This window comes from Ursus maritimus, unplaced genomic scaffold (genome assembly GCF_017311325.1).
Source record: "Ursus maritimus isolate PB19 unplaced genomic scaffold, ASM1731132v1 scaffold_16, whole genome shotgun sequence".
Taxonomy (NCBI): Eukaryota; Metazoa; Chordata; class Mammalia; order Carnivora; family Ursidae; genus Ursus; species Ursus maritimus.
The window spans coordinates 7,471,597-7,489,657 of record NW_024424008.1 but is presented as its reverse complement, the minus strand read 5'-3'; the positions used below and the strand labels follow the sequence as shown (position 1 = coordinate 7,489,657).

General features: G+C 49.5%; 1 protein-coding gene across 2 annotated transcripts in view; it reads left to right on the top strand.

Annotated features, from left to right (window-relative positions):
* Positions 1–18,061, top strand: part of CLPB (caseinolytic mitochondrial matrix peptidase chaperone subunit B) — a 138,167-nt gene that overhangs the window by 104,295 nt on the left and 15,811 nt on the right. For both annotated transcript variants that reach the window (XM_008707307.2, XM_008707308.2), the window contains one exon: positions 9,092–9,206. In XM_008707307.2, the coding sequence (XP_008705529.1) occupies positions 9,092–9,206 (115 nt within the window). The remainder of the gene's footprint in view (positions 1–9,091; positions 9,207–18,061) is intronic.

Sequence of the window (18,061 nt, the reverse complement as noted above, 5' to 3'; positions counted from 1 at the left end):
GTGGTATGACATAGGGCAGGCCTCTTAGTGCCAGAATAGGTGGAGGGGTTAGGGCTGCTGAGGGACCCTTAACTAAATCTGGCTGCCTTAGAAGTGCTAGGTGCTGTCTCTGTATTTTTTCTAATCCTATAACAAATCCTTGAAATAGCTCTTACTACCTCCATTTTACAGACGGGAAAACTGAAGCTGAAAGAAGGAAAGCAGGTGACACACAGAAAGTCAAGTTGTCATAAGTAACTATTGGGATATGGATGAGAGGATTTCTTTTATGATATTATATTTGCCTTTTCTGGACCTCATCTATCTATCTATATATAGTGGCCTCTTTTTTTAACCTGATTGATATCCTACTGTGTATACAGGAGTCTCAAACTGGCAGCCATATTTTATTTTGCCAACCCAAGAATTTATAAAAAAAAATGTGACCCCTTAGGGATTAGGAGTGTGGATTCTCCAGCCACAGGCCCCTCAGCTCCCTATTATATTATGTGCTGGCCTATCAGACATTTATGTTTCCTACTTGGCCCTGAAAGTGTTTGAGTTATGATCCTAGTTCCATATTTGGAATCTGGAGGGGTTTTTTCCACTTAATTTTTTTTTTTTTTTTTTACTTATTTTTTTTTAGTAGTCTCTACACCCAGTGTGGGAGCTTGAACTCATGACCCTGAGATCAAGAGTTGCATGCTCTTCCGACTGAGCCAGCCAGGTGCTCCGCTTACTATTATCTCTTGATTATTTTCCCACTTTCAAGTTACCCATAAGCCTAATTTTTAATTTCCTTCTGCCTTTTAAAATGTGTCACTTACCTGAGAATCTCTGTCACTTTAAGTGGCCTACATGATTTTCTCCTTACTGCCAGTTTGCTCAGTTTCTCAGCATTCTCTGTGCAGAAGCTTCTTGGGCCCCCCAAGAAGGTTCAGAGGTAGATGAAGCCCAGCCCCTGTCCTCTGAGCTGGCCGTCTAGTAGAGGAGGATGGGGGAGAGGCAGGCACTCTTAGCTCTGATACCCACTGACCGATTTGTATGTTAGGAGGGGTCTGCAGAGAGTTTGTGGGGGCTCCCAGAAAGCATGGATCACCTCCAGGCAGAATGAGCAGGGCAGGCTTCATAGAGAAGGTAGCTTGTGATCTCAGTTTGAAGGATTTTACTACATGGAGAGTTTAATACTTAAAGCTCAGACCATTTTCATGTTTTAACTAAGAGACGAAGGAGCGAGGTAGAAATATATCTCTCTGCACTCTATGGCAGATAAAACAAAAATATGGGGAGCTTTTCCGTGATGAATATTCAGCTGAGAGGGACGTGCTGGTGCCAGCCTGCATCTCCACTCCCGATCCTCGTTCCACCGAGACCCCGAGGAATTTATTGCTCATTTTAATCACACCCAGAGAATGAATTGGCAGGAATATTAGGCACATAGGCCTATCATATATATTTTATTTGCATATCCCAGTGACAGAATCACAAGCACATTTCCTATATCTATATTTTTTCATTTGCTTCAGGGGTAGCTGGGGAGTCAGTGCTCCCCTGGGCCTGCATTCTGGGCTATATAAGTCTGGGTGCTCCCATCAGAGCTGAGGAAAGCCCTCTAGGAGAGAAGGGGTGAGGTACACAGGAGGGTAAGGGGGTTCTCTTATTCCTGTCTTAGGGTGAAGTGATACCCCTTCCCCATTTTGCCCAGCCTACTCCCTGCTGCATGTCATTTCAAGTGCTAATAATGCTGCACGCCTAGCCCTGTGCTTGGCCCTACAGGGATGGCAGTACCATCTGACCTCCATTGCAGGTTTACTATGGGCCAGACATAGAGCTATATGCTCTGTAGGGATAAGCTTTTGCTCTCTCTTTTGTTTTTGACTTTTGAAAAACTTTTTATTGAAATATACTTTATAAGGTGCACATATCGCAAATATATAGCTCACTGAATTTTCACAAATTAAACGCATCTGATCAAGAAATAGACCATTACATTCAGAAACCCACCTTATACTTCTTCCAGTCACTACCCATCCCCCAAGGGTAAGCATTATCCTGATTTATTTTATTTTTACGTAATTTCAAAAAGAGTGCAGTGAATTCTGTAAACCCTTCGCCCATGTTACCTATTGTTAACATTTTCTCACATTTGCTTTATGACATATATAAATATTATATAGAGAGAGATTCATAATTTTTTCTGAACTATTTAAGAGTAAGTTACACACATGATGCCCCTTTACCCCTAAATAGTTGTGTTTCCTAAAAAAAACAAGGACATTTTCTTACCTTGGTACAGTCCTCAGAAGCAGGGCATTAGTATTGATGTTAACTAATCTACAGATGTTATTCACATTTTACCAGTTGTCCCAATGATTATCCTTACAAGCAAAGAGAATTCTGGATTCCAAGTTGGATTTAGTTTCATGTCTCTTTAGTAGTCTCCTTTAATCTGGAATGGTTCCTCAGTTTTTCCTCGTCTTTCATGACCTTGACATTTAATGAGTACAAGCAGGTTATTTTGTAAAATGTCCCTCAATTTGGGTTCTTCTAATGTTTCCTTATGATTAAATTCAGGTTATGCATTTCGAGCAAGAACACCTTCTGGTGTTTATTTTCAGTAAAATCATTAGGTAGCCCGTGCTAAAAGTAGGAATAGGAGATTTGTGTTTTAAATCTCATCTCCCTGAACAGACTCTGAACTCCCCGAGGCAGGGAACAGGTCTTTTCTTACCTGCAAGGTGGCAAGTGCAGGCTCTGGAGCCAAACTGCAAGGATTAGCACTCTGTCTCTATTACTTGCTACCAGGGGATCTTTGTTTTAATTTGCCTCATCTCTGTACAGTGAAGGAGGAGATACTCTGAACTTCTTAGGGCCGTGAGGATTAGAACAGCGGGTCCCCAGTCAGGTGAGGCTTCACAACCAGTGTCACAACTAGTGAGTGGGAGTTTGAGGAGTATCAGGATTATTTACATAGGCTCAGATCCTCATCCCACAGGATACTTATTAATTACAAAGGGGGAAATGATAGTGGAGAAACCTGGCACAGACCACCTTAACCAAAGTTGTAGGATAGTCAACATCTCCTGCCTCCTAGATAGCACGCACTAAGAACACAACTCGTCTTCTCACTTGAGCCCATCCTTGCCTCTCTTAACCTTCTCTCACCAGTCTTTGGATCAGCCCAGCTATTTGCAGAGTGACATGATCTGATTTACATATTAAAACATCACTCTGGCAGCAAGGAAGATGGGGCTGCGAGAGAGGAGAATGGAATCCTGGATGCTGACATAACTGTCACCAAGTGTGGTAGAACTGACACCTGCCCTGTTCCTTGACTTTCTGTGCTGGGATGGATACTTTATGAGCTAGTTCAAGAGATTTGCAAGTCCCTTGGGTCCCTCTCTCATCCCCCAGGCTTCTTTATTGGACCTCCTGGGCTCTTCTTACCATCATTCCCCCCACTCAGGGCTGTTTCTATCATCTCCTGACCCGAGTCTCCTCTGTTGCCCCCTGGTCCGTTTGGTGACTTTCCTACCCAGTCCACTCTGTCATTCCAGCTTCAGAGCATGACAGAAGCTCTGTGATGCAAGGTGAAGTCAGAGTCAGGAGGATGGGGCATATCTGAGTGTATCTGAGCAGCCAGTAGGCTCTGTGGCCCTGACCTCCCATGAGAGGCAAATTGTAGCTTGGTCTTTCTTCTCTTCCCTCCTCCATACCTACCACTTTTCTTGCCCAGGTTCTCATTCTGCCTACTCATCCCTCCCACCCCTGCCTCAGCTGCCCTTTTGGTGAACACACTGCCGGGTTCATTGTCAGACCTGTTCCCTGAGGGATACCCAATAATAAGGATGCCTGACATACCCCTTCTCTCTGTAACCCTCCCCAAAGAACCACACATCCAGCCACCCACCTCTGAGAGAGCCTAGCTAGGCTTCACCCCACCCTCCCAGCCCTTTCCTGTAAATGCACTCAAAGCCAGGAGGGGTGCCATATTAAATCAAGAATGATGGAAACCAGTGGCCACGATTATCCAGCCAAGATGCAGCATGGGGAGCTGGTTGCTGCCGGCTCCAGGTGAGGGCTTCTGAAGCTAATTGCATATGGCTTTTATTAAGATGATCACTCCCCCACTCCTGCTCTCCTGGGTGGCTTCTTCCTAGTGCCTCTCAGCCCAGTGCCCTCTGCTTCTACAGTCTGGGTCACTTGCCCTATCATCTCCTCTCGTGGAACCCTGTCAAAGCAGGGCCTTGACCTTAGTCCCTGTAGGCTCCCTCCCCATCTCCTCAAAAAGCCAGGAACAGTAGTAGCCTACATTTATGGAGCCCTTACCAAGTGCCTTCTCCCATCTTTCTCTCCTCCCCAAACAATATATACAGACCAAGTATTTTCCTTTCCTAGGTTCTTCCACTAGCTAGCTTTTCACAAGCCTAGGCTCATAGCTAATGCCTTAAGAGGCCATTCATTCATTCAATTCACTTTTTTTTAAATACAAACTTTGCTAAGCATTTAGAAAAGAGCATAAAGCAGTAAACTTTAACCTGGTTTAATCCCAGCATCCTATACATTTATATTAAAAAGTCCATTTTCAGAAGTTTTTCTGAATAGATATTTAGGGTTCCAGCTGCGGGGAGAATCAGGATGTGCCTAGATTTAGGCCACAGGGTGGATCTTTCCCAGGACCATCTAGAAAGCTCCTAAGAAACCAGCGAGGGGTACCTGGGTGGCTCAGTCGATTGGGCATCCGACTCTTGATTTCATCTCAGGTCATGATCTTGAGATTGTGGGATGGGGCCGGGTCAGGCTCCATGCTCAGCAAGGAGTATGCTTCCCCTCTCTGCCCCTCCCTCCACTCCTGCGCTCCCCATCACCCCCTCCCCAGAATAAGTAAATAAATCTTAAAACAAACAAAAACAAAAAAAAGGTGACCGGGTGGCTCAGTCGGTTAAGCATCTGCCTTCAGCTCAGGTCATGATCCCAGGGTCTTGGGATCAAGTCCTGAATCAGGCTCCCTACTCAGCGGGGAGTCTGCTTCTTCGTCTACCCTTACCCCCCACTCATGATCTCTCTCTCTAATAAATAAAAATCTTTAAAAAAAAAAAAAAAGAGAGAAAAAGAAAGAAACCAGCCAGATCACAGTATAACCTTTCTCCCATATTCACCCCCATGGAAGTTAAGGACCCTTTCTCCTTGCCCAAGAAAATAACAGGAATACTAAAACCACCTAAAATTGTGACACTGAAGAGTTATAGGAGATAAAAATGTTTCCATAGAGAAGGCTTAGGGAGACTACAATGTTTATACCTAAACCAACGGAGTGGCAAGAAAAGTCGTGTTTGCCTGTGTCAAAGGAAAAAGATACGTCCTAAGAGGCCCCACAGATCAATGCATGCAAAGCACCTAGAGGCAGAATTCTCTACCACGTAAAGAAAACTGACAGGCAGAGATGAGCTGCCTTGTGCAGTGGAGGTCTCCCCAGCACCCAGTTGGTATTGAAATGGTACCCGCAGACGTAGGCTTCTTCAGGGAGGAGCCATTTCTGGGGCAGTGGGGGCATCTAAGTGGACTAGGCTCCTAGATTCTCCTTGAGCCAGAGCAGTTCTTCATCTGTGAAGCCCATACAACTTAAATTAGTTAAAAGGGTTCCAGTGCCCCCACCTCATCCCCCAAAAAAGCACTGGGTTAGATAGTTATCAAAATGCAGTGAAGGAGAAGAGAAGTAACATTTATCAAAAGCCTGTCAGGGGCCAGCTGCTGTGTTCTCCACTTGAGTCCCTCACACCCCTACTTCTGCCTATACATTTGCTCTGTGCCAGAGACTCTGCCGGTGTCTGTGTATGTTACCTCACCTAACCCTCACCAGCATCCCACCAGGATCCTGCAAGGTGATGTGAGTGACTGTCTCCGTGTTAGAGATGAGGAAACGAAAATTCGGGGAAGTGAATGAACTTCCTCAAGGTCAGCTCGCCAGTGAGTGGACGAGGTGAGGTTTGATTTCAGGTCTGTCTGGAGCAAAGCTGCTTATTTCTGCCATACGACTTGCTCCACTATGAGCCAGAAGAGGAGCCGAACTTCCGATGGGGACAACTGTGAGAATTAAAGGAGACACCGTATATAAAGTGCAGCCTTGTACAGTGCCTGGCACTCAGCGAGCTGTTCCACAACCAGTAGTTAACCTCATTCAGTTGGCAGCACGCATTGACTCCTTCTGGGAGCCAGGCCCTGTGCTGTGTGATAGAGCCATGGAGCTGAATAAGACGTGGTCTTTGTCACTGAGGACCTCCTGGTTGAGTAAGGAGAGACACACGGGCAGTTCGATAAGTGCTCTAGAGGTGCCAGGAGTAGGCGTGAAGCCTTACACCAGGCTCCTTAGACAGTGTGGTATTTAAGTGGAGATCGCCAGGGCACTTAGAGGTAGATAGGAATAGAGGAGACTTTTGTGGTGAGGGAGCAGTAGGAACAAAGGCCCAGAGGCAGGAATACTCTGAGACCCATCACTGAGGGCAAGTAAGGAAGCAGACCCAGAAAACCCTCGGCAGCCAGCTTCCATTGCTTCAAGCTGCTTTCGTGGCCTTCCTGCCTCCAAGCCGGGCAGGCCGCTAGCCAGTGCAAGACCAGGCAGGATGTGTGCATCTCCCCATCAGAGCCTTCCAGCCCAGTGGACCCAAGTGCTGAGAGGGGCTGGTTGGGCAGGGAGGAGGAGGAGGCAGATATATGGTGGAGTCGTCAGAGCCAGGTGATGTATGTGGCGCCTGAGGGAGCTACACAGTGACACTCTGGATTCCAACCGGCAAGCGTCGCTCCACTGGGATTGGTGCCGAATTATTGCTCCATATGAAACCCAGGACTGATGGGAGCTTTCAGTTACAGACTGATAGCAACAGCCAAAATTGGATTGTTTGCTATTTATTTTTTTTAACTTCTGTCAAGGTCACTACCGTAACAGGAAAACACTGCCCGAGCAGCAGGTATTTTTCATCCACTCTGCGTGCAAGAGCAATCTGCAGCCACAACTTTTGTGACAGGGCCTTACCTTGGCAACTGTCTTTCTAGAAAGCTGTCAGTGTTACGGAGTCTTAGGGGAAAGGAGGCTCCTGAAGATCCAGGTCTTTCTGTCCCACTCCAAGGCCTGCTTCCTTCCCCCATCCGCCTGGCTCCATGAGCACTTTATCATCAGACCTGCACACTCACCCTTCCTGCCTGGTCTCCAGGTAGTCCCACATCTCCTGCCGAACCCAGTATTCCAGCTTCTTCAAGCCTCCAGTCACCCAGAAGCCTCCCCACAATGTTCTGGGCTTTGCGTATCCTTCCCTTCCCTGGATTCCTCTGACACCCAGTTCAGCTGTTAATTCTCTCCTCTTCTTAGCTGTCACCAAATTTATTTTGCAAACATTCACCAGCCGCCTTCACTGTGCCAGGACTTGTGCAGTGAGTAAAAGACAGTGCCTGCCCTCGGGCAACTCGTGATCGATGGAGAGGACAGATTCACAAACATGGAACAAATTCGGTTTTGTTTTTTTTTTTTTTTAAAGATTTTATCTATTTATTTAACACAGATAGAGACAGCCAGCGAGAGAGGGAACACAAGCAGGGGGAGTGGGAGAGGAAGAAGCAGGCTCCTAGTGGAGGAGCCCGATGCGGGGCTCGATCCCACAACGCCGGGATCACGCCCTGAGCCGAAGGTAGACGCTTAACCGCTGTGCCACCCAGGCGCCCCTGTTTTTGTTTTTAAGCAGGCTCCACACTAACATGGAGTCCAATGCGGGGCTTGAACTCACGACCCTGAGATCTAGACCTGAGCTGAAGTCAAGAGTCGAATGCTTAATCGACTGAGCCACCCAGGTGTCCCAACAAATTTGTTTTCAACAGTGGGAGGTTTTTGTTTGTTTTTTTGTTTTTTAGTGATAGGTACAAGCTAGAAATAGGCATGCATGCTTTGGAGGAAAATGGTTGATACTGCCTGAGAAGTATTTGCGTACGAGCCCTGCCTCACCTCCAGGCCCAACTTAGAGCTTCCTGCGGGCAGGCCTGGTGGCTTTCCTCTCTCCCCTTGTAGTGTGATCACGCTCAGGCCTCCTTCCTTCTGCCTTTTCTAAAGTGGACCAACAAGCTAAGGGCCAGATACACACCAGGCACTCAGCAGCAACTAGAACCCCCCACGTTCCAGTCCTCCTCCTCCTCCTCCCCACCCTACCATCTCCATCATGGCATGCACACGGCCAGACACATGGCAGTTGCTGAATAATTGTGTTTAACTGAAATGCAATATCATTGAAGTAGAGGGTGTTCATAGCTCTGGTTTAAAAACCAAAAAGGTTTTCTGGGCACCTGTCTGGCTTAGTCGGTGGAGTGTGTGACTCTTGATCATAGGGTCATGAGTTCAAGCCCCACGTTGGGCATAGAACTTACGTTAAAAAAAGAGAGAGACGGGGCGCCTGGGTGGCACAGCGGTTGAGCGTCTGCCTTCGGCTCAGGGCGTGATCCCGGCGTTGTGGGATCGAGCCCCCCATCAGGCTCCTCCACTATGAGCCTGCTTCTTCCTCTCCCACTCCCCCTGCTGTGTTCCCTCTCTCGCTGGCTGTCTCTATCTCTGTCAAATAAATAAAATCTTAAAAAAAGAGAGAGAGAGAGAGAGAGACAGTAAAAACCAAAAAGATTTTCAAGAGGATAAGTGAAAGGAAAGAACCTCTATTTGTTCAGCACTTACACTGCATGCCAGCTCATTATGTGTATCATCCTATTTCATCCCGTTTACAGAGGAGTAAACTAAGGGGAAGTAACTTGCTCCAGATAATAAGCACACCTTGTAAGGGATAAAGCTGGGCTGCAGACCCAGGTCTTTTGTCAGACTCCAGAGTCAAGGGTTAATCTACTAGCAGTACTTTATTTTACTAGCAGGGTGAGCCAGGACTCCTGAGCAGAGGCCACCTGAGGTGAGGACTAGGACAAGAGGACAGTGGGAAGGACTGGGCCAGCCTCCAGTGGCCAGGAGCCAGAGTACGCATCAGGACCCCTGGAGCCCCAGACCTGTGTTTTTTGCCCCCGGTTATAGTGTAGAATGACACGATCCTGCTGAGCCCAGCACTCCTGAGCCACCTTCCCTTTCTCCCCACAGTACCAGGAGAAGCAACGGAAGCGTGAGGCTGAGGAGCGGCGCCGCTTTCCCCTGGAGCAGCGGCTGAAGGAGCACATCATTGGCCAGGAGAGTGCCATCGCCACAGTGGGTGCTGGTGAGTATCAGGATGCCAGCCAGCACTAAAAAAGGGAGGGGTGGCTTGTGGTCTGCTGCAGTGAGGCGTACATCCTGCTGTCACCGTACCGCGCACAGGTGGCTGTTACAACTTAACATTTGTTCAGTACTTTCTGTGTGTCAGGCATTGGGATAAGCTCTTCCCATACGTTGTCGTTTAATCCTTACAGCAACCCCATGAGGTTGGTACCATTAAATCCCCATTTTATTTTTTTTTAAAGATTTTTATTTATTTATTTGAGAGAAAGAGCATGAGTCGGGGACAGAGGCAGAGGGGGAGGAGGAAGCAGACTCCCCGCTGAGCAGGGAGCCCGGACACGGGCTTGATCCCAGGACTCCGAGATTGTAACCTGAGCCGAAGGCAGGCATTTAACCAGCTAAGCCATCCAGGTACCCCAGATCCCCATTTTATAGATGAGGAAGCTGAGATACAGAGCACTTCTAATAATTGCTCAAGGCTGCTTTCCCGGGCTCTAATTCTGACCTTCATCTGGTCCACTGTCCCCATCCCCTACTTTCCAGGCGGGCAGACTGAGACGTGGAGAAGAACAGGAACTTGTCCATTACTTGTAATGTAGCAACTCAGCCAGAACTAGAACTTCTATCTTTTGTCTCCCAGTCTGTAGCTATGCCACTCTTCAGTGTAGTTTGTCAGCAGCTAGCTCAATTTTAGGAAAGGCATCCTGAACAAGTCTTAAATGCCTTCTTCGCAACCGTGGAAGCTCTTACATCCCATACTAGGAGCCAGACTGCTCTCTGGTATAACCCCTACTCTAATTGCCCTCCTGCCCATGCAGACCCCACTAGAGAGACTATAAAACTAGGGTTCTGCTCGGGGTGGTGGCCTCACTTCTACTCTGTGACTCAGGTGCATGACTCTCTGAAGGTGACCTTAGACAGATGAGGCAAGGGCGGAGTAACCCATGCCCAGCTTAAACAAGATATCCCCCAAGGCAGTGGTTCTCGAAGCATGGTCTCTGGACCAGCAACATCAACATCCTCGGGGACGTTGTTGGAATTTGCAGATCTCAGGCCTTCCCCCAGACCTATGGAATCAGAAACTCTGGGGTAGGGTCCGGCAGTCTGTGTTTTAGCAGGCCCTGCTGGTGATTCTGATGCTCAGCTCGAGTTTAAAAACCTCTGTCCTCCAGCGTCTCGGTCCCATTCATGTCGCTTACCCCTTCTCTCCAAGCATTTGGTCCCACCAGATGCGGTCCAGTACTGCCAAAGACAGCACTGATAGAGGCTCACTGATAAAAGAAGACATCAGACTGTATCGTGGTGCTCCTCTGGGACATTCTGGAGTGGCCTTTCAGCCCTAGGACACCAATTAAGAGTAGTAATTGATAAATGAAGGCAGCCACCCAGCGACACAGCCAGCCCAGCCTGATCATCCTCGTCACACACCAGTGGGACTCATGCGGCGGTCATGAGCCCCTTACCAGGGGCCTGACCTCAGCAGCAGATAAACGGAGCCCATGGGCCAGAGCTGCCTCACCAGCTCGAGGTCAGAAGGCTGCCTACAGGCGCGCACAGGAGCTGAGGAAAGCTGTTTTGAACACACAGGCCCACGTCTCAGGCCCAAACCACACCAGGCTGCCCTTTTGTGTCTGGATACAGACATCCACTCTAAGCCACCCCCTTGCAGATGGCAACCCCCCACTTCTTTGCCAAGGCTGTGGCTGAGGTGGAGGAAGGAGAGACCCTGGGAGCTCTTGGGGGTTGAAGAGAGGACTTGCCCATGAGAAGGACATTACCTGGGTGGAGAGCTAAGAAAGCATCTCCTGCTGGAGTTTCCTGTCCACAGGGGCCAGCACTGCCGCTGCCATTGTAGTGTTTTCCCTCTACTTACACGGCCCTTTCCCAGCGGGCTGCCTGCTCCTCTCTGACCTCCTGTTTCTCCCTGGCTTCTCAAGCCTGTGAGATGTGAAGCTCCCAGAAGTTGGAGGGAGTGGGGAGGAGGACATTGGGATGGAGAGAATTAGACCAACCTGGGTCAAGATAGCAGGTCTGCCACTTATCAGCTGTGCAACTAGGGCTACTCACTCGGCCTCTTTGAGCATCACTTTCCTCACCTGTGAGCTGGGGAGCCAAATCCACGACTGTCTCACGATACACACATACTCTTCCTAGTCTCTGTCCTCAGGATGTTTACCATCCAGGTTGGGCATGTTCTTTAGATCAGGCCCACAGTTATTTCCGTTAAGCCAGGACTGATCGGTAGTCCCAGCCCCTGATCCTACACTGACCTCTGAAGTACCACCCACCTTGTCTTCCCTTGTCGTTGGCCCAGAGCAGGAGTGATTCAGCTGCCCATCTCCGAGGGTCTGTCGGAATGTCTGCCCTGAGAGCTTCCCTCTACCCAAAGCTCCATTCTGGTACCCGAACTCTGCCTCAGATCAGGAAGGCCCTGCGCCTTGTACTGTGGTAAGTAGGTTGACCCTGCTGAGTCTCCAGTGACTCTAGAAAAGACAGGTGTTAGGGTCTGAGCTGTGGGGTTGGTATGATGGTAATTGTATGCCCGCCTAGCTGGGAAGCCTGTGGCTGGTGATCACACTGATAATGATCAGATAATGTTCACCTACCAACTCAGCTGAAGCATGAGGTACTCCCTGGGTCAGAATTGGTGGTAGACAAGCAGCAGCCAGTGCCTGAAGGTCTGCAGACTGAAGCAGGTGCAGGAGAGAGAGGCAGATCCAGAGGGGTAGACCGGGCCTCTCTGGATTGTCTAAGCTAACGTCAGATATATGCTAGGGACTAGCTGGGTGGAGCCTGGCACCCCAGGGGTACCATGAGGATGGGCAGCCAGAGAAGTGCCGCAGAATGAATTGATTTGATAAATGGCCATTTATTACCCACACGAATTGGCTGAAACCAATTTCGGTCACATCAACCCCTGGTAAGTGCTGGGATATTGATTTGTGCAAAGTAATACAGTGAATTTATCAGTGTGATCCCCAGCTGCAGGGCTTCTAGCAAGGCTGGCGCACAGTTACCGCCTTACAAATGGAGGAGATAAAGCACCAACCCCTTAGTTTAGGCCCGCATGGCCTCTCTGGTCTTCTAGGGTCACTGGAGCCAAAGCAGGGCCAGCCTACATACCACAAACCAGTGCCTTAGCATTGAAAATGAGGCTGTCCTTCCAGAATCCAGAGCTACTCTTAGTCATGGGAGGGAGAGTATGCCTAGCCCATTGGGCTGACCTCCTGGAAGCTCAGAGCCTCTGTGTCCCACCATTCTCCTCAGAAAAGCAACCAGCGGTCTATTTAGCACCTTCACGGCTAGGCTCCACCCCCTTCTTCCAACTTGCCCACCTCCTATACTCCTGTCTCAGTAAAGGCACCACCATCCACTGGTCTCCTAAATAAAAACTTAGTTCCTTGGCTCCTCCCTCTCCCTCACCCCTTACAGCCCGGCACATATCAGGTTCTGTATTCCACCTCTCAAATGGGTCTCAAGCTTGGCCTCTCCCCTCCCACTGCCCTTGCTCAGGACCTCAGGATCTCCCATTTGAACCATGTAGTGGCCTCCTCCCTGGTCTCCCTGCCTCCTTTCCTTCCCCTGTAATCACTTCTCCTCCCCAAATGGAGTGAGTTTTGTAAAATGTGGAAACTCCCCTGTTCAAAATCTCTGAGTGGCTCTTGCTGCTATAGCCCAGTATACAAGTGTTGATCTGCTTGCATTTGTTGACACTGCCCTGCTGCCCTCCCTGCTTGGAATTCCTTTTCTTCTGGCCCTTTCCTGACCCCACCCTGCCCTGCCCATCTCCCACACTCTGCTTGGTTTTCACTTAGCCTAACTCAGTTCAGGAGCGATAGACTGTAGACTCCTGAGAGCAGAGACCATGACTGAATCATTTTTGTTTTTCCAGTTCCTGGCACAGCACTCTGCTTGAAGTAGATGTGTAGTGCGGTTTGTTGAAGTAATTTGGTTGGGCCCCTTGTCCATCTCCGCTCCGAGGAGAGAAGAGAAGCTGTAAGCCTGCCCTCTAGTAGCTCACAAGCGTACTAGGAACATGAGTGTTAGCCTGCACGCCTGGAAGCTTCCCTGCAGCTCCCTCTAACCAGGGGCTTATCACCAACACCCGTCGCACCTGCTCCCACTTGAGGTGGAAGCCCATGAATTCCCTCAGGAAAGCTCTGCCATCACAGCTGATCTTCCGTGCTGGGGTCTGGCCTGAACTCAGAATCTCAGCATCAGCCACATGGCACACAGTGGGCTATCTCGTGCTTTACTTCCCTTTCTGACAGTCTAAAGCTGTAATTGCCCAAGCCCTGCACCTTTCTGGATCCCGCTTAGAGTCCTGTTTCTTAGCTGAGAAATACATCCAGGCCATCCCTGAGTCATGGCATGGCAGTGATTAATTTAGAAAACTGCTTGCAGGGGCGCCTGGGTGGCTCAGTCCTTAAGCGTCTGCCTTCAGCTCAGGTCATGATCCCAGGGGCGTGGGATCAAGCCCCGCATCGGGCTCCTTGCTCAGCGGGAAGCCTGCTTCTCCCTCTGCCCCTGCTTTTGTTCCCTCTCTCGCTGTCTCTCTCTCTGACAAATACATAAATAAAATCTTTAAAAAAAAAAAAAAGAAAGAAAGAAAGAAGACTGCTTGCAGTCCCACCTGCACCCCACACCACTTCAGATATTCTCGTTATCCAGACCACCCTGCCCCTGCCCTGGCCTGCTAAGACACTCAAGACCCAGGCCTTCTCCAGAAAGCCTTTCTTAGCCCTCCACCAGGACACGGGGGCCGTTCTTGGGGCTTCCCGTGAACACCTTTTATCACCGCACTTACCACAGGGCATCTCTTTGAATGTGTCTCTCCAAAGGTCAGGAACTACCTCTCGTTCAGCCGTTTCCCCAGGGTTGGGCACACAGATGTGTAAAAGATTGCTAAACTCAAGTGAATGAAGCCTGAGCCCATCTTGACATTCATCCTCTCTTTGACACAGATTCTCATCCCAGCTTCTTTCTGGAAGGGTGGTACTCTTCCAGTGATTCCTACCCCAACACACACACACGTGCGCACACACACACACACCTGGGGTGGGGGGTGTTCAGCAGAAGCTATTTGCATTTTTTTATGTTAACCACTCAGTAGCAATAGTTTGCCTTCAGAAACACTAATCCTTAGAGACTAAGAAGAGAACCGTTCTCTCATCCTCCCAACCTCAGGCTCCAGTCAGTACTCATTCGGCCAGCAAGCACTTCTTGAGCACTGGCTGTGCTCCCCGAACCTACCGGCTGTAGACAGGAGATTGCTAAAGTGTTCAGGTGCTCAGCCACAAGAGTTCCTCTGAAGGACTGGTTCCCCTAGGAGATGCCACAAGCATGAGACAAACATGTCCCAGGTTAGGCTAAAAAAACCCTCCCACACTAGATCATTAGAACTTACCAGGAAGGAGGAGTCAGCCCACCCAGAGGGCCTCAGAACCTGGAGCTGGATGGAGGCAAAGGCCTGGGATGGGAGGAGGAGGCAGCTGTCTCCTCTTACTTTGGTTTTGCACACTATGGGTGTTTCTGTCTGGAATGTCCCATCACACCAGTACTGCCTGGCGGTGCCCCCTCATCATCCTGGCACGGATGTCAGTTGGGCATGAATGGCTCTTCCCGCAGTTCTGCCAGTGCTCCCATTCCATTTGGAAGCCACAGTTTGCACAGCAGCGCTCACCTAAATGGCACAGACCTTACTTTAGCCCAGCACCTGGCTCAGCACTTGTTTGCTGCACAGATGCAAGAGGTCCCTGGAGAGGGGTTAAGAAGAGAAAGGAAGGAGCGCCTGGGTGGCTCAGTCGTTAAGCGTCCGCCTTCATCTCAGGGCGTGATCCCAGGGTCCTGGGATCGAGCCCTGCATTGGGCTCCTCCGCTGGGAGCCTGCTTCTTCCTCTCCCACTCCCCCTGCTCATGTTCCCTCTCTCGCTGACTGTCTCTCTCTGTCAAATGTATAAATAAAATCTTTAAAAAAAAGAAAAAAAAGAAAGGAAGCCTTCTTCACCCACAGGTAGTGACCACTGGGAGCATTAAGAGATTCGGGTCCAGGCCTCACTCTTCTTCTCTGTAAAATGGAAATCAGAGTATCTGTTTTTTTCTCCTTGTGATTCCAGAAAGACCAACAATTAATTCATTTAGTCAGCAAACATTATACCACCTCTGGGCTAGTCCCAAGGGTCCCTCAGGAAATGGAGCTCCTAGCACCTGCTCCCACAGATTACACAGCCTGGGCACACCTCCTCCAGGACACAGAGGCACAGGTGGATGAAACCCCTTGCACTGCCCCTCACTGAGCCCCAGTCTTCTCTTCTGTAAAATGTAGATCATACCTACTGCTCAGGACTAGCACAAGGATGAAAGAGCTCTCCGTCACCTACCACTACAGCTGCCACTGCTCCTGTGACTACTGTGGTTTTTACTTTTCTGATTATCCTGCTCGTACAGAGTGCCTTAACAACCCTGGACTCATTTCATCTACATGTGGGGCTGGCTTAGCGTGTGTCTGACCATTGCTATTTTATAGCTGAGAAACCAAGTGTTTTATCAAAGCCAGTCAGCTAGAAAGTGGCAGAGCCAGGACTCTAAACTAGACCCTATAACTCCTGCCCTGTCCACCACACCACCCTGTAGGTGAAGTAGACCAGAGAATACAGACCCCAGGAGTTAATGGAGTAGAAGTGGGATTGTGGAGTTAATCAGAAAGGTTGCTGCAGGGGCGCCTGGGTGGCACAGCGGTTTAGCGTCTGCCTTCGGCTCAGGGCATGATCCTGTCGTTATGGGATCGAGCCCCACATCAGGCTCCTCTGCTATGAGCCTGCTTCTTCCTCTCCCACTCCCCCTGCTTGTGTTCCCTCTCTCGCTGGCTGTCTCTCTCTCTGTCGAATAAATAAATAAAATCTTTAAAAAAAAAAAAAAAAGGAAGGTTGCTGCATGTGAGTTTGAAGATGGTCTGGTAGTGGTGGGCACAGCCAGGAGAAGGCGTTCTGCTAAAGGGGAAGAACACAGCCAGGGGACCCTGGCGCTGGCCCAGCCTGTGGAGAGGCAGCCGTGCCTGTGGGAGCTTGCAGAGATGGGACTGGCCAAGGAAGGGGCAGAGCTGCCTGCTCAGGGGACCCTGACACCATTTCGAGTCCAGAGAGTAGTGTCAGGAAGCAGTCGGAGGACAGGGGCTCCCGAGGCCATGTATCAAAGGCTGAACGAGCCAGACTGGAAGGCTACAGGAAGACCAAGTTTTCTGAATGAGGCTAGGCTATGAGGAGGTGTTGTGGCTGGGGAGGGCTGACTCCTTTCTTTAAACTCCTGAAGCACGAGTTCAGGCTCGAGAGTTAGCCAGGGCCTTCATTTATTTACCTGTGTAACCTTGAGCAGGTTACCTAACCTCTCTGCACATACTTCCTCATTTATAAGAAGGGAATCAAGGGACGCCTGGCTGGCCCAGTCAGATCTTGATCTCAGGGTTGTGAGTTCGGACCTTACATTGGGTGTAGAGATTACTATAAAATAAATAAACTTAAAAAGAGAGAGAGAGAGAATCATAATCCCTGCCCTGCCTGCTTTGTGGATTCATAATGAGACTCAAATGAAGTTCTGTCTTTGGAAGTTTTTGATAGACCGAAAAGTGCTAGCAGAGTAAGTTGCTGCATTTGCTGGTCCACAGTGACAACATCAGTACCTATGGCCACATCTCCAGTGACCCGTCAGGGTCTCTGCCCCAGCCTGACAGAACCCTCAAGGCTCCCAGCCGTGGTCATCAGCCACCCTGCCAGCCACACACCCTGGGGGCCCGCCTTCCTCAGTCTTTCCTAGCTGCTTCCATTTTTCATTCTGTCGGACTCCATCTGCTTGGTCGTTTTTCTCTTCAGATATTATTAGAAATATCCAGAGTTGTAATTGTTTAATGGTTGGCATTTCGCCTGTTTCACAGGGGGCCAGATCAAACCCACCCCGGACTCATGCCCTGGGTCTGGCAGAATTGGCCAGGGACAGCTGTGCAGTGGAGTCCGCCTGGCATTATAAAGAGCTCTCTCCCAGGTGCATTATTAGAAAAGAAGGGGGAAAGATGGCCCCAGGCATAATCCAATTCCACCTTCTCCATGGCGTTTTGAACTGCATAGCCCAGCAGTGTGCAGCTCTCAGTAGCTGGGAAGCTTTCCCAAAAGAGAAATCAAGAGTAGAAGCTCAGGTACCTGACACCTGGGGAACCCCACTTCCCCCAGGCCTCCTGTCTGAGTGATGCCTGGGCACTTCTGCCTCCCCCAAATACCCCATGAAGCCTGAACCAGTTCGTGCTCAGCTTCTTTCCAACTTACGTTCTCAGTTCACTCGACTTTTAGAAGAATGTGACCCCTTTCAGATGACTCCTCTCACCCCTGCCCCAACACACATCTATACGTAATGTCCACAGAAGTCTAGCCTTCACCATTTATATCTCTGCCTCCCCCAAAACCCCACCCACGGGTTCTTGTTTCTCTCGGGGCACTTGGGGACTCCATCTCAGCTAGGCTTGAACTACCCCTCATCATCCCCACCCTTCAGGTACCTGTGAGGCCAGTGGGTTCCTCTGAGAGCCAAGCCTTCCACAGGGCTGGGTCAGTTAGTTTAGAGATGATCGGGTACCTTGCCCAAGGGAGAGGCTGGACTTGCGTAATTTTCTCAGGCCCCTCTCAGGATTCTCAGGGGGTGTCTCCTAAGAGGTTGCACTTCCATCTGTTCCTGCTGAGGCCAGAACTAGAAAGATCTTTAGGTAGCAGCATTTGAGTTTGAGGTGAGAAAGGCCACAAACACGGACCTGAAGTCCTAATGCAGGTATTTGAGACCATAATCCGACCCCACCCACAGCTACTTATGTTCATT